The following is a 22,320-nucleotide window of genomic DNA, read 5'->3' on the forward strand; positions in this document are numbered from 1 at the left end:
ATCATCAACAGTTATCACCATCAATTTTACTTCTTTGCTCTCCATCTCTCTTCTCTCCCTCTCACTCTTCCTTCCTTCCTTCCTCCCTCTATCATTTCTTCCTCTGTTACCCCTCTCTCTCTCTCTCTCTCTCAACCATCCCTTCCAGCAAACTCACAGGTGCGTACGAAGGTGGAGGCTGGCTTCCCTTCATACTTCATGGGGTGTATTGTCGCTGCCACTGTCACCTGGTACTCAGTAAACGTTTCCAGCTCACTCTGGTTGTGCGCCCTCGCTTCTGCCTCCTTCTGGATCACTTTGCACCTGGCGAAGTACAACAAAGGAGTCATGCATTTATGGACTGTGTTTGAAGTGACAATGGACTCTTCATAACATTAAAATAATGTTATGAAGAATCCAATGAACAAATGAATAATAATAATAATCATCTATCATCATCTTATCCAGTGTTACCCCTTGAGAAGCATAAGACTCCGGGGCTAGGCAAGCTGGTCCTGACATTTAAGATGTGAGTGACCAACCTCACTCGTCCCTGAGTGGCATTACGTGGGCAATAAACCCCAACCACCCTTTGGATATAAACCTACACTGGCTCAATCCAACTGGAGTGCCTTAATTACCCACTAAACCACCAGGTGCCATAATTTAGTTATATGGATACCACCCAGCATAGTAAATGGTTTCCTGGTGTACAGGAAACCATTTGGCTTGTCACTGATGTAGACTCACCTGTAGACAGAAGTAAAGACAGAAGAGGAAGGAGGGAAAAAAGGAAACAAGGGAGGAAAGGGCAGTCACCTGAGAGCAGCACTACATTGAGTGAATGAAAGACAGGAAAGAAGGAAAGAAGAGAGGAAAGGGCAGTCACCCGAGACCAGCACTACATCGAGTGAGTGGATGGTGAGTGCCCCCACCTATTATTATTATTATTATTATTATTATCATCATTACAGCATTATTATCACTCTCTCCAGCCCCTTCTTCTCTTCCCTTAGGACTTACGGTTCCGATGCCTCCCCTGGATCCGAGAGCAGGTTGCGGAGTTTCCTGAAGGGGCAGAAGGTGACGGTGAGGCTGGTGGGGGTCCAAAAATCATCAACGTACTGCCATGTCACGCCGGCTCCTGTCTGTGTGGCGGAGGCTCGGAAAAGGTTTTTTACTTCACCTACGAGGCCTGAGGGAGAGAGGGGAGTGAGAGGGAAAGGGAGAGAGGGGAGAATGAGAGATGGGAAGGGAGAGAGAGAAGAATGCACATGAGGGAGTGTGGTAAATGAGAGAGATGGGAAGGGAGAGGGAGAGAGAGGAGGAGGAGGAGAGAGATGAGAAGGGAAAGAGAGAGAGGAAAGAATATGAGGGAGCGCAGTAAATGAAAGAGATGGGAAGGAAGAGAGTGGAGAGTGAGAGAGATGGGAAGGAAGAGAGAGGAGAATGAGACGGGAAGAGAGAGAGGGGATTTGAGAAAGAGGGGAAGGGAGAGAGAGGAGAATGAGAGAGATGGGAAGGGAGAGAGAGGAGAATGAGAGAAACGGGAAGGGAGAGAGAGGAGGATGAGAGAAACAGGAAGGGAAAGGGAGGAGAATGAAAATGAGGGACAGAGAGGGAGAGAGAATACAGAAGGAAAGAGAAGGATGGAGAGGGAGGGAGATAAGAAGGGAGAGGAAGAAAAGAGAATGACATGTGGGGGAAGAAAGAGAAAGATAAGATTTTTAGTGCCCCTTCATGTCAACAAGCAGGTCACTCCATCTTGACTGCTGAGCTCTGACAAATGCTTAAGAGGGGATAATCGTACTAGTCATGAAGAAGTGCAGTGAAAGGATGTACAGATGCATCAGTGTCTTAAAGGTATTCTGATATTTACAAAGATCAATATTGGAATCTGATGACCGTCACAACAAAGTGTATTAAGCAGAACTGCAGTATTTTTATTTTCTGCCTTTAAGCTATGGAAAATAAGCTGCACAAGGATAAATATCTTTTTCAATTTACAGTGGAAAAACAATAATCACAAAGAAGTGCTACGGCAAGAGATTAAAGCGTTGTCCTATTCTTCTGCTGAACTGTGTGAAATACGGTGTAAAACGATGAAAATTTCTGCCAGGTTAAGGTGGACAAACTACAGCATACCAACCTTTGGGATGGTACTCGCAGACCGCTGGCAGTAGTGCGTCACACACCTCCCCCAGCCAAGTGAAGTTCCTGCCGTCCCAGGTGTTCTTGATGCAGCACGTGGCGCTGGTCAGCTGCGTGTTGTGGCTGGGCAGTTTGGAGTGATCCCACACTGACTTGTCACTCCACACAGACCCTGGTAAAGGGGACAGTGAAGGCAAAAACATAAGTGATTTGCAGCAGATGACATGTACAAACCTAACAAGGGTGGGCACCTATAGCTACACTGTCTACATCATAACACTTTCATTATTTATTCCCTCAGTATAAAAAGTCTCATAACCAATAAAGGCACATGGAAGCAGCAAGAACATATGAGGCATTGCTTGCACCAAAAACAACCATACATTTTCTATAGTTCTCAGAAAGACATGCAGTGACACTATCAACATTCTCACACAATCCTTGATGTTATTTCTACCCACCTGAAGGGTGAGATCTGCCTGGTTTGATACAAAAAATAAAAATTCAACATACTGACTCATCAAATTCACAGGCAACAAGAAATCAAGACAGTGGCATGCTCACCTGCTCGTCAGCAATGCCTCAAATGCTGTTTATATTAATTCATCGTTGGAGTGAGGCAGTTAAGAGTGAGACTAACCTGTATAGTTTGGACACAGGTTGAGTCCAAGCCAGTGTGATGTCAAAGTGGGTGTGGCAGTGAAGTCCTTGGTGAGTGCCTTCTCCAGCAGCTGTGCCTTGCTCTTGGTGGCCAGAGAGGTCAGAATCCCATGGCCCCTCTCACAGTTGGCACTCTGTTGCTTCCACCCTGCTCGGTTCTCAGTCACAGTGTGTACGATTATTTTGTTCTCTTCAATGCTGGAGAACTTGAGTGGCAAGGCTGTGGAAAAGAGAATAAAAGATTGGTTAGGATAAGTGAAGGGACAAGTTACTATCTATCTATCTATTGCCAGACGCCATAATCCCGTAAGGGGTGGTCATTTGACCGAGTTATTTGTTTTACGGGGAGGGGCACTAACCCTCCACCAACCCACTTGCTGACACTGAAAAATGGAAATGAGAACAAAAGGCTGGTTAGGATCAGTGAAGAGGACAATTTACTGAAAACACATTCAGAGTTAGGCTTCCAAGGTTTAAAAAAAGATTATTCTGTTTTCTTCAATGCTGGAAAATTTAAAAGGGAAAATAAAAGATAGGTTTAGAAAAAGTTAGGAGACAAGTTACTGAAAACACAAGCTCTGTGGTGTTGGAGTGGGGTGCCTTCATGTGGTGGTACCAGTATGATGGTGTGGTGAAGTGACTGAGTGCAGGGGAAATAGAAGGGTGGGAGAAAGGAATCAGAAACCACTCCATCCTTCCATAAGAACAGGGATGTAACTCCACCACAGAGCATTTATACTGTATTGTAGGCAGCCTTGTGGGTCCTGGGGTAAAGGGGAGAGGCCAGGATACAAGAGCCATCCTAATTCCTGATTCTTTTCATCAAAAGATATCAGTAAGACATGTTCTGGATTTTCCCACCTCATACATACAGGGCAAAGAAGTTGCTGAGAATAATTATAAATTCGGATGCTGAAACAAATACCAATATTTTAATGGAAACTAAAATTACAAAGTATTATTTCATGCCTCAGAATGTAACTGAACCTAATCAAAAATTTACTCAAACTCACAAAATGACAATTCAAAAACCAAATGAACACAAAAGCGGCCTCCACATACCGGTAAAAGCAGCAGCCTCTCCACACTGGCTGGACACCTGACCAAAGTAGCAGATGAGGCGCACCTGGTACTTGGTCTGGAAGCGGAGGAGGGGCATGTCCACTCGCAGGGATGTATTTTCTGATGTCCGATCCTCTGAGACATTGACAGTGGCTGTCCATTCCTCTGCTGGTTGTCAAGGAGAGAATGAAATGTGAGGATTAGTGCCCCTCCCTGTAAAACAATTAACTCTAAGCCCTTGGCCACCCCGTTTGGGATACATGGCGTCTGGCAATGAATGAATGAAAGATAACAGCAGTGACTGTACCTCTAATTATAATAACTGCCACTCAGGCTAAATTCCTAATGTTTCAACTTATTCATTTCTTTGTTCATTTGTTTATAAAGGCTCCAATGTGCTTGCATGTGTCAGCCTTGGTCACCTAATGATGGCTCTCCATGCTGCTTCGTCTCTAGCAGCCTCTCTCTTCAGTCCCTTATCCCTGAGGTCACACTCTATGACCTCATCCCAGGTCATTTTTGGTCTGCTTCTTGCAACTCTTCCCTCAATCAGATATACGGTATACTGTATAAATAAAAAGGGTGAAGGAAGGGGCTTAGCTTCAGAAGTAACAGAGAGAGGAAGAGATCACAGTACAAGAAAAAATTTAGTCCAACTCTACTGAACATTTTACCTTCATTGTATGTAACATTGACACTGTACATGAAGGCGGGGTAGGAGATGGGCAGTGAAGCTTCTGCAGTCTCATTGTCTCCTGTAGTTTGACTGGTCTCCTGGGGTGGACCAAGTACCCTAGCCGGCCTCCAGGCGACTTTAAGTGTGCCATTCCACAGTACATCGGCTGACAGGCTAACGTCGGCCAGGAAGGAGCCATATCCACTGGTGAGAGGGGACAGCTGTATGTCCTCCCAGGCAACTGTGAAGGGATACCAAAATACACGTGGGGTACAAGTCTGGCCTTTGGTTCCTTCTTTCTCGTATAAAATAATTTTAAAAAGTCAGTGTAAGTTAGGACATGGAGAGAAAAATTAAATACAGCAGTAGAGACATGGAGAGAAAAATTAAATACAATAGTAGGTACATGGAGAGAAAAATTAAATACAGTAGTAGGGACATGGAGGATTGATTTCGTTTTCGTTTTTTAAAGGCTCCAACATGCTTGCATGTGTCGGCCTTGGTCACCTAATGGCGGCTCTCCACGCTGTACGATCCATTGCAGCCTCCCTGTTCAGTCCCTTAACCCTAAGGTCACACTTAATGACCTCGTCCCATGTCTTTCTCGGTCTACCCCTCATAACCCCACCCCCAATATTAACACTTCTCACCTTCCTCACCCAAATATCATCCCCCATCCTCTCCACATGTTCAAACCATCTCAATCTACCTCTCCTCATCACAACACCAATACACTAGTATGGACATGGAGAGTAAAATTAAATTCAGTACTGTTATAGGGACATGGAGAGAAAAATTAAATACAGTAATAAGGGCATGGAGAGAAAAATTAAATACAGAAGTAAGGATGGAGAGAAAAAAAATACAACAGTAGGAACATGGAGAGAAAAATTATAGACAGTAGTAGGGTATGGAGAGAAAAAAAAATACAACAGTTGGGACATGGAGACAAAACTTAAATACAGTATTGCCAAAGTACTGCCGATCTCCATCATACATTTAAAAACAAATATATTCTTGTTTACAAAATTTTAAAACACTTATTTCTCTCATACAGCTGAGTATGACACAGAAAAATAATCAAATTGAGTAAGGCAGAGAAAAATAATCAAATCGAGTAAGGCAGAGAAAAATAATCAAATCGAATATGGCAGAGGTAGTAGGTGGTGGCGGCCATCATCCACTCACTTGATGTAGTGCTGCCTACTTCTTCCTTAGCCTTTATCATTCTTTTTCTGTGCCTGCCCTCCTCTCTTCCTATTTCTCCCATCTTTCCTGTCACTTCTTATTGCTTTTCTTTCCTTTACAGGTGGCTTTACATTGAGTGACAAGCCAAATGGTCAAATCAAGTAAGGCAAAGAAAAATAATCTAATCGAGTGAGGCAGAGAAAGATAATACGTGCTCCCTAAGTGTCAACAAGTGGGTTGGCGGAGGGTTAGTGCCCCTCTCTGTAAAATAACTCAAAGTCAAATGGCCACCCATTACGGGATTATTGAATCGAGTAAGGCAGAGAAAAATAATCAAACTGAGTAAGGCAGAGAAAAATAATCAAATCGAGTAAGGCAGACAAACAAAAATCAAATCTGCTTACTAATATGGAGGCTGAAGGTGAACTTGGTGAGGACGCTTGAATTATACTTAGGGCTGAACTTGACAACATAGGCTTTGCCCGATTCAACGCCACTCACTTCGGCTGTACGATCCTGTAAATGGAAGGGTATTAGGGCATCATCATCATCATCACCATCATCATCATCACAATCATTATCATCAACATCATTGCTGTCATCATCATCATCATCATCATCTTCATTATTATTAACAATGACATAATAATCACAGTCATCATTATCACCACCACCATCATTATCATCACCACCATCATCATCATCACAATCATTATCATCATCATCATCATCATCATCACAATCACCATCATCATCATCATCATCACCATAATCATCATTGTCATCATCATCATCACCATAATCATCATTGTCATCATCATCATCATCACCATAATCATCATTGTCATCATCATCATCATCATCACCACCATCTTCATTATTGTTAACATCATCATAATCGTCATCATCATCATATTTCTATTTCAAGCACTGCCAATGTGTGATAAAGGGAAATAAAGGAATAAAGCAAAGTAGAGTATGTGAAAATATTAATGCAGTTTTTGTAAAGAGGGTCACACATCCACTTCCTTACTTTTCAAACCTACAAAAATTCACGGCTTCACTGTACACTCAATCCCATACTCCTCATGTCCCAATACTGTAATGCAATACTGGTAAAATACATAAACATATTGAGTATTGGGTGATCTGAGTGTTTCATTAATAGAGAAAGTAGCCAGTGTGGTCTAGTGGGTTATGGTGCATATAAATGATCAATAAGTTCACCATTATATCCTACACAAGGGTAACTATACTCTTTTTGTCTTACCTTGGCTCTGATTTTCATTCTCTTGCATCTAGTTTCATCTGGATCAGTGGCTGAAAAAGGTAATCCTATGGCTCTACATCCTTCCCACAGCACTTCTTCATGATTATCATCATATTCCAGTATTAATTACATGCTACAACTCAGCATAGAAGATGGACAGATGGCAATGTTAGGCCAGAGTAAAAACAGCATAGTTATTGCCATGAAGGAATTTGATTTTAACAAGAAGGGGGTTAGAAGCAGTGTCTATTAAATCTTCCACTATGAAAGTCTTCTCTATCTATCTATCTATTTATAGCCTGATGCCGTACTCCTGCAAAGGGTGGCCACAGACAAAATGCCTCCAAGTCACTCTGTCACCCACCATTTGACTGCTCTCCCCCCAACTCACTCCCCCCTCTCTCAAATAGCTCTCAACTCCATCCTTCCACCTCATCCTTGGTCTCCCCCTCCCTCATATACCTCTCAACTCCATCCTTCCACCTCATCCTTGGTCTCCCCCTCCCTCATATACCTCTCAACTCCATCCTTCCACCTCATCCTTGGTCTCCCCCTCCCTCTCCATCCCTCCACTTCACCTACATACACCCTCTTAGTCAGTCTTTCATCCTCCATTCTCTCAAGGGGGCTAAATAAAACACAGGTACACAGTTAAATAGTGGAGGGAATAAAATAAAGATTACCTATACTGGATTTCCTTGCTGTTACTACATTCTGCATGACCATGACCCACCTTGCTAGTGAGGGTCTTCTGATCAACAGTGCCTCCTCCCGAGTCGATGAGGTGAAGATCGACATCCCGTGTGATCCATCCATTGGGGTCCACGTCCCACCAGAGTTCCACCTTACCCTCACCCACCACGGCTGCCTCAACCTCCCTCGGTCTACGGAATATTACTGCAGGAAGAAAGTATCACAATGCAGAGATGCAACTTGAATAACATCAGCTTGTGAATGACACTGTGTACACTACAAAATATAAATCAATATGTAAGATAAATAAATAAATGAAGAAAATACTGTAAATAAATAAATAAACTTGCTACCACTTATTTCAAACTCTTTTATCACAGCAACCTAATCTCCCCAACTAGAAGCATCTCTTCTATGATAAACATAACTGTCTTGCAGGAGCCAAAATAATAAAGTGGAGATTAAACATGCTTGAACTGAAGGCATAAACAGATACTGCTTCTAATTCATTCAGCCTGAGGAGTCTCTTAATGCCATGAATCTGTGTGATGTCTCTTTTAGTTTATTGTTGTTCCTACCAGATGATTTTATTCAACTTAGGCCAAGAAACCATTTACAACGCTGGGTGGTAACCATATAACCAAACCATACGTGCTCCTTACGTGTCAGCAAGTGGGTTGGTGGAGGGTTAGTGTCCCTCCTCGTAAAACAACTAACTCACAAGTCAAATGGCCACCCCTTACGGGATTATGGCGTCTGGCAGTAGATAGTAGATAGGAAAGGCCTCTTGTAGTAAAGGGTTTTGTTAGGAGTATACTGACCCATCCACTTCAAAGGGTCCATCCAAAGCCGAGTAAAATCATCAGATGGATGGAATACAATGAAAAACTTCCCCAGGCTCAGTGAGTTAAGCAGCAGCCATAAGGAAATACAATGGGATGTCCTCAAGCTAAAGGTGTTGATCATATAGGTACAGTATTTTACTTTCCTACATTCAGGGTTTATAAACAATGATTCCAACATTAAACTCACCTTTATCATTCTCAGGGCAGGTGTCTGAGGCGCAGATTGTCAGCACTGCATTTACGCTCACGGTGCCGCACTTTAGCTCCACCCCCTGATGTAAGCAGAAGAGCGACACTGTGTACCTGAGGATAAGATAAAATTTGTAAGGTTAAGTTTACATAGACCTTCTCTCTCTGTCTCTGTCTCTCTCTGGATCAACCCCTGAGGTACGGAGATGAGTGATACTGTATATCTGAGAACAAGGTAAAATTTGTATCATTAAACTTCATAGGCTCTCCCTCTCTCTTCCCAAATTTCATTCACTTGATGAGAGTATTCTTGCTGTCTCCAGATGATGCTTATTTGATTCAGGTTATGAGAGATTTTGAAATAGAGGATAAACACTGTATATATCCTAAATTAGCACCTTTGATCATAGGAAGCAGGAAATACGGATAGAGGGAGACAGTTCCAGAGCTGACTGGTTGCATAAACGAAGGACTGGAAGTAACGGTTAACTTCCCTTTAGGTGTACAATTGTCTACTGTTAGCCTGATTTAAAATGAAAAAGGCATTATCGGATTGAAGGGGTGAAAATGCAAATAATATCCTCAAACTATCTTTCTAACTATCTATTGCCAGTCATTGTAATCCTGTAAGGAGTGGCCACAAACAAATCGTCAACCGTGTATCTCTGTCTTCTGTCATTTGTCTGCCCTCCCTCCAACTCACACCTCCTCTGCATATACCTCTTCACTCCATCCCTCCATCTCATCCTTGGTCTCCCTTTCCTCAAGCTGAAGGGAGGGATGAAAATTAAATCTGTTTCAGCAGGATTTGGGCAATACCTGTGACCTTCATAAAGCATTAGAGTTTGTGATGGCTGTGTGGGGGAAGGAGAGAAGGGGAGGGGAGGAAAAGGATGGGTAGGAGAAGAATGGGGGAGGATGAGGAGGAAGGAAAGAAGGTTGGTGGAGGGAGGGAGGAGAAGGGGAAGAAAAGGGCAGGAAATGAAGAGTGGAGGAAGAGAAAGGGGAGGTGGAAGTAGGAAGGAAGGAAGATGGGAAGGAAGAAGAAAGGAAAGAGAGAAGCACAGTGAGAGGAGGAAAGATATGAACAGAGTACAAAGACAGGGAGAAAATGAAAGAGGGGGGAAGAAGAAGAAAGGACAGGGAAAAAGAAGGGGAAAGGAGGGGAAGGAAGAAAAGGAGGGGGGAGGGGTAAGGGAGAAATGGAAGAGGGAGGGGTAAGGGAGAAAAGGAAGGGGGAGGGGTAAGGGAGGAAAGGAAGGGGGAGGGGTAAGGGAGGAAAGGAAGGGGGAGGGGTAAGGGAGGAAAGGAAGGGGGAGGGGTAAGGGAGAAAAGGAAGGGGGTGAGGTAAGGGAGAAAAGGAAGGGGAAGGGGTAAGGGAGGTGAGTAGAGGGGAGGGATGGGATGTCAAGGAGCCGTATTTGTGGTACATCATTCAAATCTCCTCATCAATAACAGGATTACACGTCACAACACAGTCTACTGGCATGTGTGTGGTGGAATGTGCAGGACGGAGAGAATTTTTATACTTTATGTGAAGGATGGAGAGAATTTGTATTGTTTATGTGAAGAACGGAGAGAATTTTTATACTTTATGTGAAGGATGGAGAGAATTAGTATTGTTTATGTGAAGAACGGAGAGAATTTTTATACTTTATGTAAAGGACTGAGAGAATTTTTATACTTTATGTGAAGGACTGAGAGAATTTTTATACTTTATGTGAAGGACTGAGAGAATTTTTATACTTTAATTAGGTGTGTTTATGTATTTACGTGTGTATAAATAAAATATCTGGTGTATGGAATTTATTTCTGTCAGTACAGTAATTTGTTTTTTCTATGTTCATCATGCTATTGAAAAAAAAAAAGAAAAAAAAAAGCCTGTACATTGTTGATAAATAATGTACCGGTATTGTATATGTAGTTGTGAGCATATAGCCTACACGCACAAGTACATGCCTATATATATGAAAGTGTGCATGTCTATGTGCATTTACAGTTTTACACACACACATGTATGAATGTGTTTACGTGAATGAGGTCCAAATTCCTTCATAAACTACAGCATTACAAAACTTTTAAAACTATATTATACTTCCATTTGCAGCTATATTCATGTATGGGACCATACCAACATAATTCCAGACAAACGGATTATTGATCTTAAATCTTTCCCAGGGTTAAGAACATAAATCCTAACACAAAGATTACTGATCTTAAATCTTTCTCGCATGACATTAATTCATTTCACTTCCAAAAACTAAGTCATAAATCTGTCTCTGGATATTTATAGTGTTTGAATGCCTGAGTTCATGACTATAATAGATGTGAAATGTAGAATGCGGTACTAACTCCTTCACTGTGAGAAGTCTGTGGCTGCTACGATGAATAGAATAATTTAGTGGTTGCAGAGATAAATCTGATCTCTTTTACTTGTACATCTCTATCTGTTGCTGACTCTAACAACCTAACATAATCTAACCTAACCAAACTCTAACACCGTACAACCAACAACAGACTGAGCTAGGACCTGGACAATCTGCTCACCCTCTCCTTATTTACTGAGCACAGTATTAGAAAATGCATTTGTGAGAGGCATTTATAGAGGAGAAAATACCTGGACAAAATAATAAAAACTAAGGTATGGTAATAATTAAACTATTCCTGACAAGATCCAAAAACGACACTGCAATTAGACAATGTGCCAAAAAGCTCAAAAGCCAGACTGTATGGCTACTCTAGTCTCTCTTAATTGGGTGTAATTCCAATATAATACCAATAAAACCATCTGTGGGCAATAAATATAAAACACCTAAGCTTAACCATCTGTGCAGTGAAAGGGTTAATTACTTTCTCTTTGATGACAATTTACTTATTCCATGCTTGCTATTTTCAGAGGCCCTTTTAACTCTTTTTCTAAATAAGGAGAGGTGTTTTGAACTGGAGAGGTCTGACATTGCCTTTATTAACACCTTTTCTGACTGAGGAACTCCTACATGGAATAAATTCATTTGGTTGAAGCAGCTTATTCTTTAGCATGTAAAGGTCCTGTCACAGCGTTAATATTTTACCACAGGGGAGCAGACTTCTAAGCTTCCTAATCAAATAGGTCTTTCACAGAACTAAACATCAATTATAGCTAATATTCAGATGCCTTACTTGTTAGGTCAGAAATGAGTTTTGGCCTTACAGGTGTGAGGGTTAGGTTTAGTGGCAATCCTACGTGGTTAAAATCATGGGGAATCAGCCAGATTAGGTTAGATTTGGTTAGTAGAGTTAGTTTATCTTATATCGTCAAGTTTTCTACAGATCTGACTTGGTTATTTGTTGCTTTTTAAATTATTCGGGTCCAGTAGGGAATAGGATAGGGGTTGCCGCGGACGTCTTAACGGCTTCCTTAAATACTAAAATCAGTATATTTTATTTTTCATATTCATTGTCTCAATTCTGTGATCAACAAGGAACTTTCCATGTGTAGAAAAACACGGAAACACTGCGTATCAGTGGTATAATTTACAATTTTATCTGCGCGCTCGGTTTGAATTTTTTGCAGTATTACCATCTCAGCATCGAAAACATGCTAAACTAGTTTTGAAAAATTCGCTAACATTTGTCATAATGCCAAAGGGAAACTGATTTTACGGTATATGCTTTTGCGTAACACATGTTTGTACATTTCTCTTAATATTATGGACTAGCAGAATAACAAAATATATACTTTGCATATGTATTGCGGTCATAAGTTGAATATGGTAGGCTGTAGGCTAATAACAGGACTGACATTGAAATGTTTAATTGTTAATCATTCACTCAATTTAAAAAAAAAAAATTGTAGAAAAGAGCAAAGACAGACTCGAGGCATTCCTTGCATGTTGAGATTGTCAACCTGAAACACACCAAAAGAGTGCTACTGATAGCCTATAATTAATAAATAATATTATAGGCCAATATAGCCACGACTGTACAACATACAACATTCTGCTTAACTTCTCCATGATATAATATATTGTTGGTTATGATGCTACAGAGGGTACTTGTCTGTGTCCATTTTCTTTACTATAATTTCTTTTGGCTCCACACTCCCCAGCCTTTTATGTCCTCTCCACTTATCATTTATTTGTCATACTGCTGTTTTTGAGTCTGTTCTGCTTCCCTGTCCTCTTCAATTAAGTTGTCCGAAGAAAATATTCTCTCACAATCAGCATCAGTAAAGGGAAAGGTTTGATTGGGCATTTTCCACTCTGATTTTTGAGAATACTTTTTGCATCAAGTTATTAGCAATTATTTAACTTAAGCAAACGTATTTGATATTTAAATTAGACGAATTAAAAAAAAAAACTCAGCATCTAATGAAAAAAGCCTTTAAGTGTCCTACTCTGCAAGTGTGAAATAATTATGCACGAGCTACATTCCAGACATTGGATGGGTGTGGTAGTTATGCTAAATGACAGGCTGGACTTTATGCCGTTACGCTAGATATGGTAATACTGCTTCCTTGTTTATTTATGGAGAGCCAAACCTTAATAAATATAGAAACATTAAACTTAGCCAAATTTAGCTTACAAATTTGTTGCTGAAATTATAATACAGCATTTTTTTTTTTTGCGCAATTTAATTATATATAGACTTTTTGAAGCAAGATGTATTATATTCACTTGGTGCTTAATGACATCCGCGACATTTAGGCGGGAAGTGAGTGTGATGTGCTTGTGTCCGCTCCAGAAAAATGCCCTAATTTCCCCTTTCTGAGGCATGGAATCGTACACCTCCATTCCTGATTCACTGGACTGATCTGGTAAGTCTTTTCTATCGTTCATTTTTCGCTGGTATAATGTGCTTTGCCGTAGAAACTCGAAAACATAGCTGGATACTGAATGTAAGTTGATATTAATTTCCTTTAGCCAATCACGATTAATATTTTGAAGGAAACTGATCTCAGATATTAATAAGGAGGCAAATTAAGAGAAAAGCACATTGTATCATCGAAGGAAAGGCAAATTTACCCACACGCATTCAAACTTCCCCAATAAATCATGCTTCTGAAATTTATTGAACGATCGCATGAAATTTATTGAAGCCACTGAAGTTTGACGGCCATAAAGCCATTTCCAGTTATATTCAAACTTTCTAAACATCCGTCATAGTCCAAAGTTCCATTGATTAGTCGACATACAATCTATACAGTACTTTTTTTTTATTATTATTTTTTTCGTTACCCTGGCCTAAAATTGCCATCACTCCATCCTGAATGCTGAGCTGTAGCGATAGATTAGCACTTGAATATGGTGCTAGTCACGAAGAAGTGCTGTGAAAAGGATTAGAGTCGTAGTGTTGTCTTATTCTTCCACAGACCTACGTGAAATAAGCTGTGCCATGAAAATCTGGGCCAAGTTAAGGTGAAAAAGAGAAAGAGACAAATTTCAGAGACTGCATACCTTCGCCAAATCAGCATCATCCCTCTTTTTGCGCCAAATTTAAATACCTGTTCCTTTGATAGTCGTTAGTTTTAGATTTTGTGCAGTTAACTGTATATTGTATTACGGGTGGGGTGGAGAAATATATGAGGGAGTGTGAGTTGGAGGGACAGCAGCCAAATGACAGGACAGGACGACATGGAGGCGATTTGTTTGTGGCCATCCATAACGGGATTTAAGGCGTCCGGCAAGAGATAGATAGATAGACAGACAGACAGACAGACGGTGCGGGTGTGGGGGTGGGGGTGCCATTTTTCACCGCTCACATTCTCTCATTTCCAACCTCTCTCTCTCTCTCTCTCTCTCTCTCTCTCTCTCTCTCTCTCTCTCTCTCTCTCTCTCTCACACACACACACACACACACACACATTCTCATTTTCCCACCATTCTCTCTCTCTCTCTCTCTCTCTCTCTCTCTCTCTCTCTCTCTCTCACACACACACACACACACGCACACACATTCTCTCATTTTCTCACCATTCTCTCTCTCTCTCTCTCTCTCTCTCTCTCTCACACACTTTTACTCACTTTGCACCCCACAGCGGAGAAGAGATCATATAACGCAAGGCTTGGACACTGTTTTCCTCCACTGAGTCTGCCTCCCCTCCTCCAGTTCTCTCCAGCCGTACCTGAGGGGGAGAGAGAAAGGTGAGAGGCGGAGGAAAAAGAGGAGGGAGGGAGGGAAGAGGTGGAGGGAAAAGGGGAGGGATGGAGGGAAGAGGTGGAGGAAGAGGGGAAGGCGTGGGAGAGGGGGAAAGGGAGAGTTGGAGTATTAGATGGAGAGGGAGAGGGAAGGAGGAGAGAGAGGGAGGGAGGAGGAGGGGGAGGGAGGGGAGGGAAGGGGAAGGGGAGGGGACAGGTTAAGGGAGGGAAGAATTGATGAGGGAAGCAGGAAGAGTGAAAATGAATTGGGTGAGATACAAATAGATAGACAGGTAGACAGATAGATAAATAAATAGGTAGACAGATAGATAACTAAATAGGCAGATAGATAGATAGACAGGTAGACATAGACAAGTAGATAGATAGATAAATAGATAGACATTCATCCACCCCACTCCACCCACCTTGTAATTTGTGATGGTGAGGTTGAGGCGAGTGAGTGCTGCGTCCCCTTCTCCACTCAGCGGTACCTCCACCTCCGGGACAGTCCACCCCACAACCACCCATCCACTAGGCTCCGCTCCCACCCCCACATCCGTCACGGGCTGTACATCTATCGGCGGATGATAGATAAACAGGGAGAGATGATTGGATTAGGACCCTATCTATCTGCCCTGAAAACATGTCATTTTGAGTGGATATTTGGTCTTACTTCCAAGCTCTTGAATTGTTTATATAGATAGATAGAGAGATAGAGAGAGAGAGAGAGAGAGAGAGAGATAAATAGAGAGGGAGAGAGAGAGAGAGAGAGAGAGAGAGAATTGAATTGAAATATTTATTTTTGTGAAGGGTTGAGTGCAAATACAACAAAAGAAGGTGGAGAAAGAGAGAGAGAGAGAGAGAGAGAGAGAGAGAGAGAGAGAGAGAGAGAGAGAGAGAGTTAGCTCACCTTTCGGACACCCTAATATCTCCAGTCTCAAGCATTTCGTCGTATTTCCGACCGAACGCAAATCGGTACGGAAATGCAGACGTAGGTGCCGTGCCAGGAGGAGGGACGAGAAGGCATGTGTGGTTGCAACTTCCGCCTCGGTGTGGATGTCGCTGGCTTCGTACTGGGGAGAAAAATGGCGGGAAATTTGAATGATGTATGAAGGGAAAAAAATGTGTGTGTGTGTGTGTGTGTGTGTGTGTGTGTGTGTGTGTGTGTGTGTGCCTAACTTTCAGCTTCCTACTCCTTCCTCCTGCCTCCCCTTACTTCATTGTCTTGCTCCACTTTTCTGCCTAACCCCTGCCTCACCCTTCCTTCCTTCATAGCTAACCCTGCCTACCTCTGCCTCCTCTCCCTGCCCTACCCTGCCTCATCCTCCCTTCCTTCTTAGCTAGCCCTGCCTTCCTCTGCCTCCTCTCCCTACCTCACCCTCCCTTCCTTCTTAGCTAACCCTGAAACCCGGCCTCACCCTCCCTTCCTTCTTAGCTAGCCCTGCCTACCTCTACCTCCTCTCCCTGCCTCCCCCTGCCTCACCTGTGCACTGGTACCCCCACAACACCAGCCCCACGTGTCTGGAGAGTCCTGGGTGGAGTTTTGCACAAGGAAAAGGAAGCGGTAATGGTAGGATTCCTGGTGCATGGTGAGTGGAGGCCCCTGGGTGATGATGCCTGGAAATGGGAAGAAAATTGGGTTAAATGGGGAAGAAAATTGGGTGAAATGGGTAAGAAAATTGGGTGAAATGGGTAAGACAATTGGGTTAAATGGGCAAGAAAATTGGGTGAAATGGGCAAGAAAATTGGGTTAAATGGGGAAGAAAATTGGGTTAAATGGGGAAGAAAATTGGGTTAAATGGGGAAGAAAATTGGGTTAATGGGTAAGAAAATTGGGTTGAATGGGGAAGAAAATTGGGTGAAATGGGGAAGAAAATTGGGTTAAATGGGGAAGAAAATTGGGTTAAATGGGGAAGAAAATTGGGTTAAATGGGGAAGAAAATTGGGTTAAATGGGGAAGAAAATTGGGTGAAATGGGGAAGAAAATTGGGTGAAATGGGGAAGAAAATTGGGTTAAATGGGGAAGAAAATTGGGTTAAATGGGGAAGAAAATTGGGTTACATGGGTAGGAAAATTGGGTGAAATGGGGAAGAAAATTGGGTTACATGGGTAGGAAAATTGGGTGAAATGGGGAAGAAAATTGGGTGAAATGGGGAAGAAATTGAGTTAAATGGGGAAGAAAATTGAGTTAAATGGGTAAGAAAATTGGGTGAAATGGGGAAGAAAATTGGGTGAAATGGGGAAGAAAATTGGGTGAAATGGGGAAGAAAATTGGGTGAAATGGGGAAAAAAATTGGGTGAAATGGGGAAGAAAATTGGGTGAAATGGAGAAGAATTGGGTTAAATGGGGAAGGAAATTGGGTTAAATGGGAAAATCCATCCATCCATCCATCACCTAAACCTATATTGCCTCATGAGGAGCGTAGGAACCCGGGGCTAGGCAAGTTGGTCCTGACATTTAAGATGAGAGTGAAAATGGGAAAATGGGCAAGAAAATTGGGTTAAAAAATGAAAAAATGGGGATGATGTTTCTGTGGTTGTTATGGTTCCATCCCCTCCCCCACCTCCCCACACCCTCCCACACCTCCCCACACCCTCCCCCACCTCCCCACACCTCCCCACACCCTCCCTACATCCTTCCCCACCTCCCTACACCCTGCCGACACCCTCCCAAACCTCTCCCCAACCTCCCCAGTCCCTCCTACGCCTCCCTATACCCTCCCCCCACCCTCCCCCACCTCCCTACATCCTTCCCCACCTCCCTACACCCTCCCACACCCTCCCACACCTCCCTACATCCTTCCCCACCTCCCTACACCCTGCCGACACCCTCCTACACCCTCCCACACCCTCCCAAACCTCTCACCGACCTCCCCAGTCCCTCCTACACCTCCCTATACCCTCCCCACACCCTCCTTACACCTTCCCACACCCTCCCACACCTCCATTGCTTTATCTATGCTCTTACTCTCTCCCACACCCTCCCCTACCTCGCTACACCCTCCCACTCCTCTCTCCAACCTCCCCACTCCCTCTCCCACCCTCCCCACACCTCTCTACACCCTCCTACACCTCCCACACCTTCCCACACTCTCACTGACCTGATATAAGCCTCACTTCACCCAGGTCAATGGTTAGGGTGAGGGGCTTTAGTGTCAATTTAGGGGTGACTTCAACACACCCTCCCCACACCCTCCTACACCTCCCTATACCCTCCCCACACCCTCCCACACCCTCACTGACCTGATACAAGCCTCACTTCACCCAGGTCAATGGTTAGGGTGAGGGGCTGTAGTGTCAATTTAGGGGTGACTTCAACACACCACGATCCACTGCCATTTAACCTTGCTTGACCCGGCGAACTGCCCTTCACGGATGACCTGTGGGTGGAGAGTTAGGTGGAGTTAGAGGTGGAGAGTTAGGTGGATTAGTGGAGAGGTAGGTGAAGGGGAGTTAGAGATGGAGTTATACATGGAGAAACTGAATCAGAGATGTGGAGTTATAGTGGAGAGTTACGTGGAGTGATTGTGGAGAGTTAGGTGGAGTTAGAGGTGGAGAGTTAGGTGGAGTAGTGGAGAGTTAGGTGGAGGAGAGTTAGAGGAGTTATACATGAAGAAACTGGATTTAGAGATGTGGAGTTACAGTGGAGAGTTACGTGGAGTGATTGTGGAGCGTTACGTGGAGGCGAGTTAGAGGAGTTATAAATGAGGAAACTGGATTTAGAGATGTGGAGTTGTAGTGGAGAGTTAGGTGGTTATAGTGGAGTGGAGATGGATGAGTTTGTACATCATCATCATCATCATCATCATCATCAAAATCGTCATCATATTTAGTACTATCATCAGTAATCTCTCTTTTGGCCTGTTCGTTAGTTCATTTGTTTTTTTGTGTGTATGTATGTATGTATGTATGTGTGTGTATGTATGTATGTATGTATGTGTGTGTGTGTATATATGTATGTATGTATGAATGTTTTTTGTGTTTGTTCGTTTGTTTGTATATGCATTCGTTCGCTTCTCTGTCTGTCTGTCTGTCTAACTATATATGTATGTATATGTATGTATGTATGTTCGTTTGTTTATGTATTTGTTTGTTTGTTTACTTACGTGAGGCTGGAATCCGGAATCGTCATGTCCCCCAGGCCCATAGGAACATTGCACTTGTTACCTGTGAGAATAAAGAGAGTGATTAGAGATAGGAGTTAGCTTTATCTTACTTTCTTACACACACACACACATACACACACACACACACACACACACACACACACACACACACACACACACACACACACACACACACATAGAAAGTTATTTGAGGTAGGGTATATGTGACGCTCTCTCTCTCTCTCTCTCTCTCTCTCTCTTGTCACTTATTAGGCCCCAGTACTCACCGTCCTTACTGGTATGAGGAAAGATATAGAGCCAATACACTGTAATATGAGAGAGAGAGAGTCACAAATATTCGTCAACTCAAATATTTGTGTGTGTGTGTGTGTGTGTGTGTGTGTATAAAGACGCATACAGTACTCACACACACACACACACACACACACACACACACCATAAATTCTTCTTCACTCTGTCCTTACCCTCAATCAATACTAAAGTAGTTAAAGACCATTAACGTACACTCCTACCACACGCACACACACACACACACACACACACACACACACATACACACACACACACATACACACACTCAGTCACTCACTCACTGACGCATTCACTCACCCTCTCATTTTTTTTTTTATCCCTGTCAATCTAAATCTGTCTATATTTCTCTCTCTCTCTCTCTCTCTCTCTCTCTCTCTCTCTCTCTAAGTTCACAGGGGAGAAACACCCTGGGGGGAGAAGGGGTGTGTGGCATGACTTGGAATGACTGTTAATGGAGAGGGAGAGAGACGCAAATGACAGGGTATGTGTGTGTGTGTGTGTGTGTGTGTGTGTGTGTGTGTGTGTGTGTGTGTGTGTGTGTGAGTGTGTGTAGTAATGTAGCACGCATGACCCTAATTATGGCAATTATCCTCCTACTGACACACACACACACACACACACACACACACACACATACCTAACTTTGCCCTTGTACTGTCGAGTTTTTAGTGATTATCGCACCACTGGCGCACACACACACACACACACACACACACACACACACACACACACACACACACACACACACACACACACACACACTACTCCTCTTGACCTCGTACACCCCTCAAAAAATAATGGATATATGTGTGTGTGTGTGGAATGTCTTTTTTACATCCACATATGCATAGATAGATAGACAGATAGATTGACAGATAGATAGATAGATACAGTAGGTGAATAGATACAAAATTACAAATACACGTCTGTCTATCTATCTATCTATCTATCTATCTATAACCAGACGCCATAATCCCGCAGATGGTGGATATTTGTCATTGAGTTAGTTGTTTTACGGGGAGGGGCACTAACCCTTCACCAACCCACTTCTAGGGAACACGTATGGGTTCATTATATGGTTACCACCCAGCGCTGTAAATGGTCTGGCTTAGAGGAGACCATTAGGCTTGTCACCCAATGTAAAGTCACCTGGAATGGAAAGAAGAGTAATAAAAAGTATCATCTTCTCCTGTCACTTTTTTTTTTCTTACCCTTCTTTCCTTTTCAGGTGGCTTTACATTGAGTTATGATGTTATGTGTGTGTGGCCAGGAAGGAACAGTGACAGCCTTGTGAGCAGAGTCAAAGGTTGGAAACTGGAATTGAGAGAGAGAGAGAGAGAGACAGACAGACAGACAGACAGAGACAGAGGGAGGGAGAAGGAGGGAGAGAGAGAGAGAGAGAGAGAGACAAAGAGAGAGGGAGGGAGGGAGTGAGAGAGAGAATATCATGGACTCCAACCCTCTACCATTCACTAGTTTGATGCCTTTATCTTAATTATTTATTTCTTTTATTTCATCTATCTATCGTGAGACCTTGAGGGGAAGGGGTTAGAGAGTCCATCAACCCCTTCAGTACGCTGGCTTATTTCCTTCACCTCCCCCGACGATACTGGGGAAGGTTATGTAATCACCCTTGTCTGTTTGTTCATTTGTGTGCAAGATATTTCGAAAAGGTGTTATCTGATTTCAATAAACGCTGGTGTATAGGTGGACGGTGGGTCAAGGAAGAGTTGAGAAGATTTTTGAAGTGAATCCGGATCCAGATGTAAGAATAAATCATTACTTAATAGGTGTTGATGGAGGTATGTACTCTCCGAAATAGTGTAATATGGCAAACTAACACCGTAGAGTTAATTGAGTATGCGAGACCGTAAAAGAATTCCGAAACTGCGTAACAGGGCAGACTTAAGATCGTGGAATTAACTGATCAGACGAGAGCGTAAACGTATCTCGAAACTGTAACTTGGCAACCTAAGACCGTAGAATTAATTGACTATGCGAGACCGTAAAAGGATTCGTCTGGTAGGAAAGAGAAATAATGGCCGCAAATCATACACATTCTTGGCCTTGGTGGGGGTATGCGCTCCCTGCCTCCTTTTTAGTTAATGCTTGTTGCCGGCAGACAGTGTTATTCATTTTCTGGTCGACGTCTTGTAGTAAATACCTCATTATCTCGACTATGCATATTAGTAGAGAGGTTCCGCCTACCTGTATATCAAAATCAGATCCTCGCGTGTATTTATTTATCGACGACGTATTCGAAGGTTCGCCAAAAAAAATAAAAATAAAATAAAAGTAAATAATCAGAATCGAGTTACCATTAAAAATTCACCGAGTTACGCACCCACTGAACCCCCCACACGCGACCAGCATAGAAAATGGTGCAAAGGTAACCAACAGTAGCTTGAAAACACTTGCATGTGCATTCTCCACCCTGTTCTGTTTGCGCCATGAGTTATTCGTCCCTCCTCGTAACTGCTACATCGTTATGAGCAAGAGTAACGTAATGACTGCGAGATTATTTGCAACTACGCAGAATTACATCGTCTTTGTTATGATTCCCAGTAATTCCCTATTGCTTGAGTCAGAGTTACCGGTAATAATAATAATAATAATAATGAAGACAGATAATTTTTACATATCTCCTGTAAACACAGTCTCACACATCACAACAAACCCCAACTCTCTCTCTCTCTCTCTCTCTCTCTCTCTCTCTCTCTCTATATATATATATATATATATATATATATATATATATATATATATATATATATATATATATATAGAAAACAAGACCATTTTAGATATTCAGACTTACGCAATTTTGACATCTGTGACGTAAGCACCATTTCCTATGATCACCTGATGACTTAATCACCTTGCTTTACCCTCTAATTAACCTCTAAATGGAGAAGAGATAGTAATGTCGTTAATCGCAGGCTGTTAGGGGTTAATGGCATTAATTATGGGCTATTTATGAGGTGGTGTGGGCGGTCATGGCTGCTTTGTTTATGTCAGGTTGTGTAACAGAGAATTCCTACGCACTTCGTTA

The 22,320-nt window shown here is 42.6% G+C and overlaps 1 protein-coding gene across 1 annotated transcript in view; it reads right to left on the reverse strand.

Annotated features, from left to right (window-relative positions):
- Nucleotides 1–22,117, reverse strand: part of LOC145395890 (uncharacterized) — a 41,219-nt gene extending 19,102 nt beyond the window's left edge. Inside the window, exons 1-16 of the mRNA XM_080269412.1 lie at nucleotides 22,087–22,117; nucleotides 18,936–18,996; nucleotides 18,073–18,209; nucleotides 16,313–16,446; nucleotides 15,740–15,902; nucleotides 15,255–15,403; nucleotides 14,716–14,816; nucleotides 8,712–8,827; nucleotides 7,720–7,883; nucleotides 6,121–6,232; nucleotides 4,527–4,769; nucleotides 3,853–4,020; nucleotides 2,771–3,010; nucleotides 2,129–2,302; nucleotides 1,003–1,174; nucleotides 158–303 (exon numbers count right to left, since the gene is read on the reverse strand). Coding sequence (XP_080125538.1) covers nucleotides 158–303; nucleotides 1,003–1,174; nucleotides 2,129–2,302; nucleotides 2,771–3,010; nucleotides 3,853–4,020; nucleotides 4,527–4,769; nucleotides 6,121–6,232; nucleotides 7,720–7,883; nucleotides 8,712–8,827; nucleotides 14,716–14,816; nucleotides 15,255–15,403; nucleotides 15,740–15,902; nucleotides 16,313–16,446; nucleotides 18,073–18,209; nucleotides 18,936–18,996; nucleotides 22,087–22,117 — 2,311 coding nt within the window. The remainder of the gene's footprint in view (nucleotides 1–157; nucleotides 304–1,002; nucleotides 1,175–2,128; nucleotides 2,303–2,770; nucleotides 3,011–3,852; nucleotides 4,021–4,526; nucleotides 4,770–6,120; nucleotides 6,233–7,719; nucleotides 7,884–8,711; nucleotides 8,828–14,715; nucleotides 14,817–15,254; nucleotides 15,404–15,739; nucleotides 15,903–16,312; nucleotides 16,447–18,072; nucleotides 18,210–18,935; nucleotides 18,997–22,086) is intronic.
- Between the last annotated feature and the right edge of the window lie 203 nt (nucleotides 22,118–22,320).

This window comes from Coenobita brevimanus, chromosome 33 (genome assembly GCF_032717465.1).
Source record: "Coenobita brevimanus isolate Jiangsu-jjx chromosome 33, ASM3271746v2, whole genome shotgun sequence".
Classification (NCBI taxonomy): domain Eukaryota; kingdom Metazoa; phylum Arthropoda; class Malacostraca; order Decapoda; family Coenobitidae; genus Coenobita; species Coenobita brevimanus.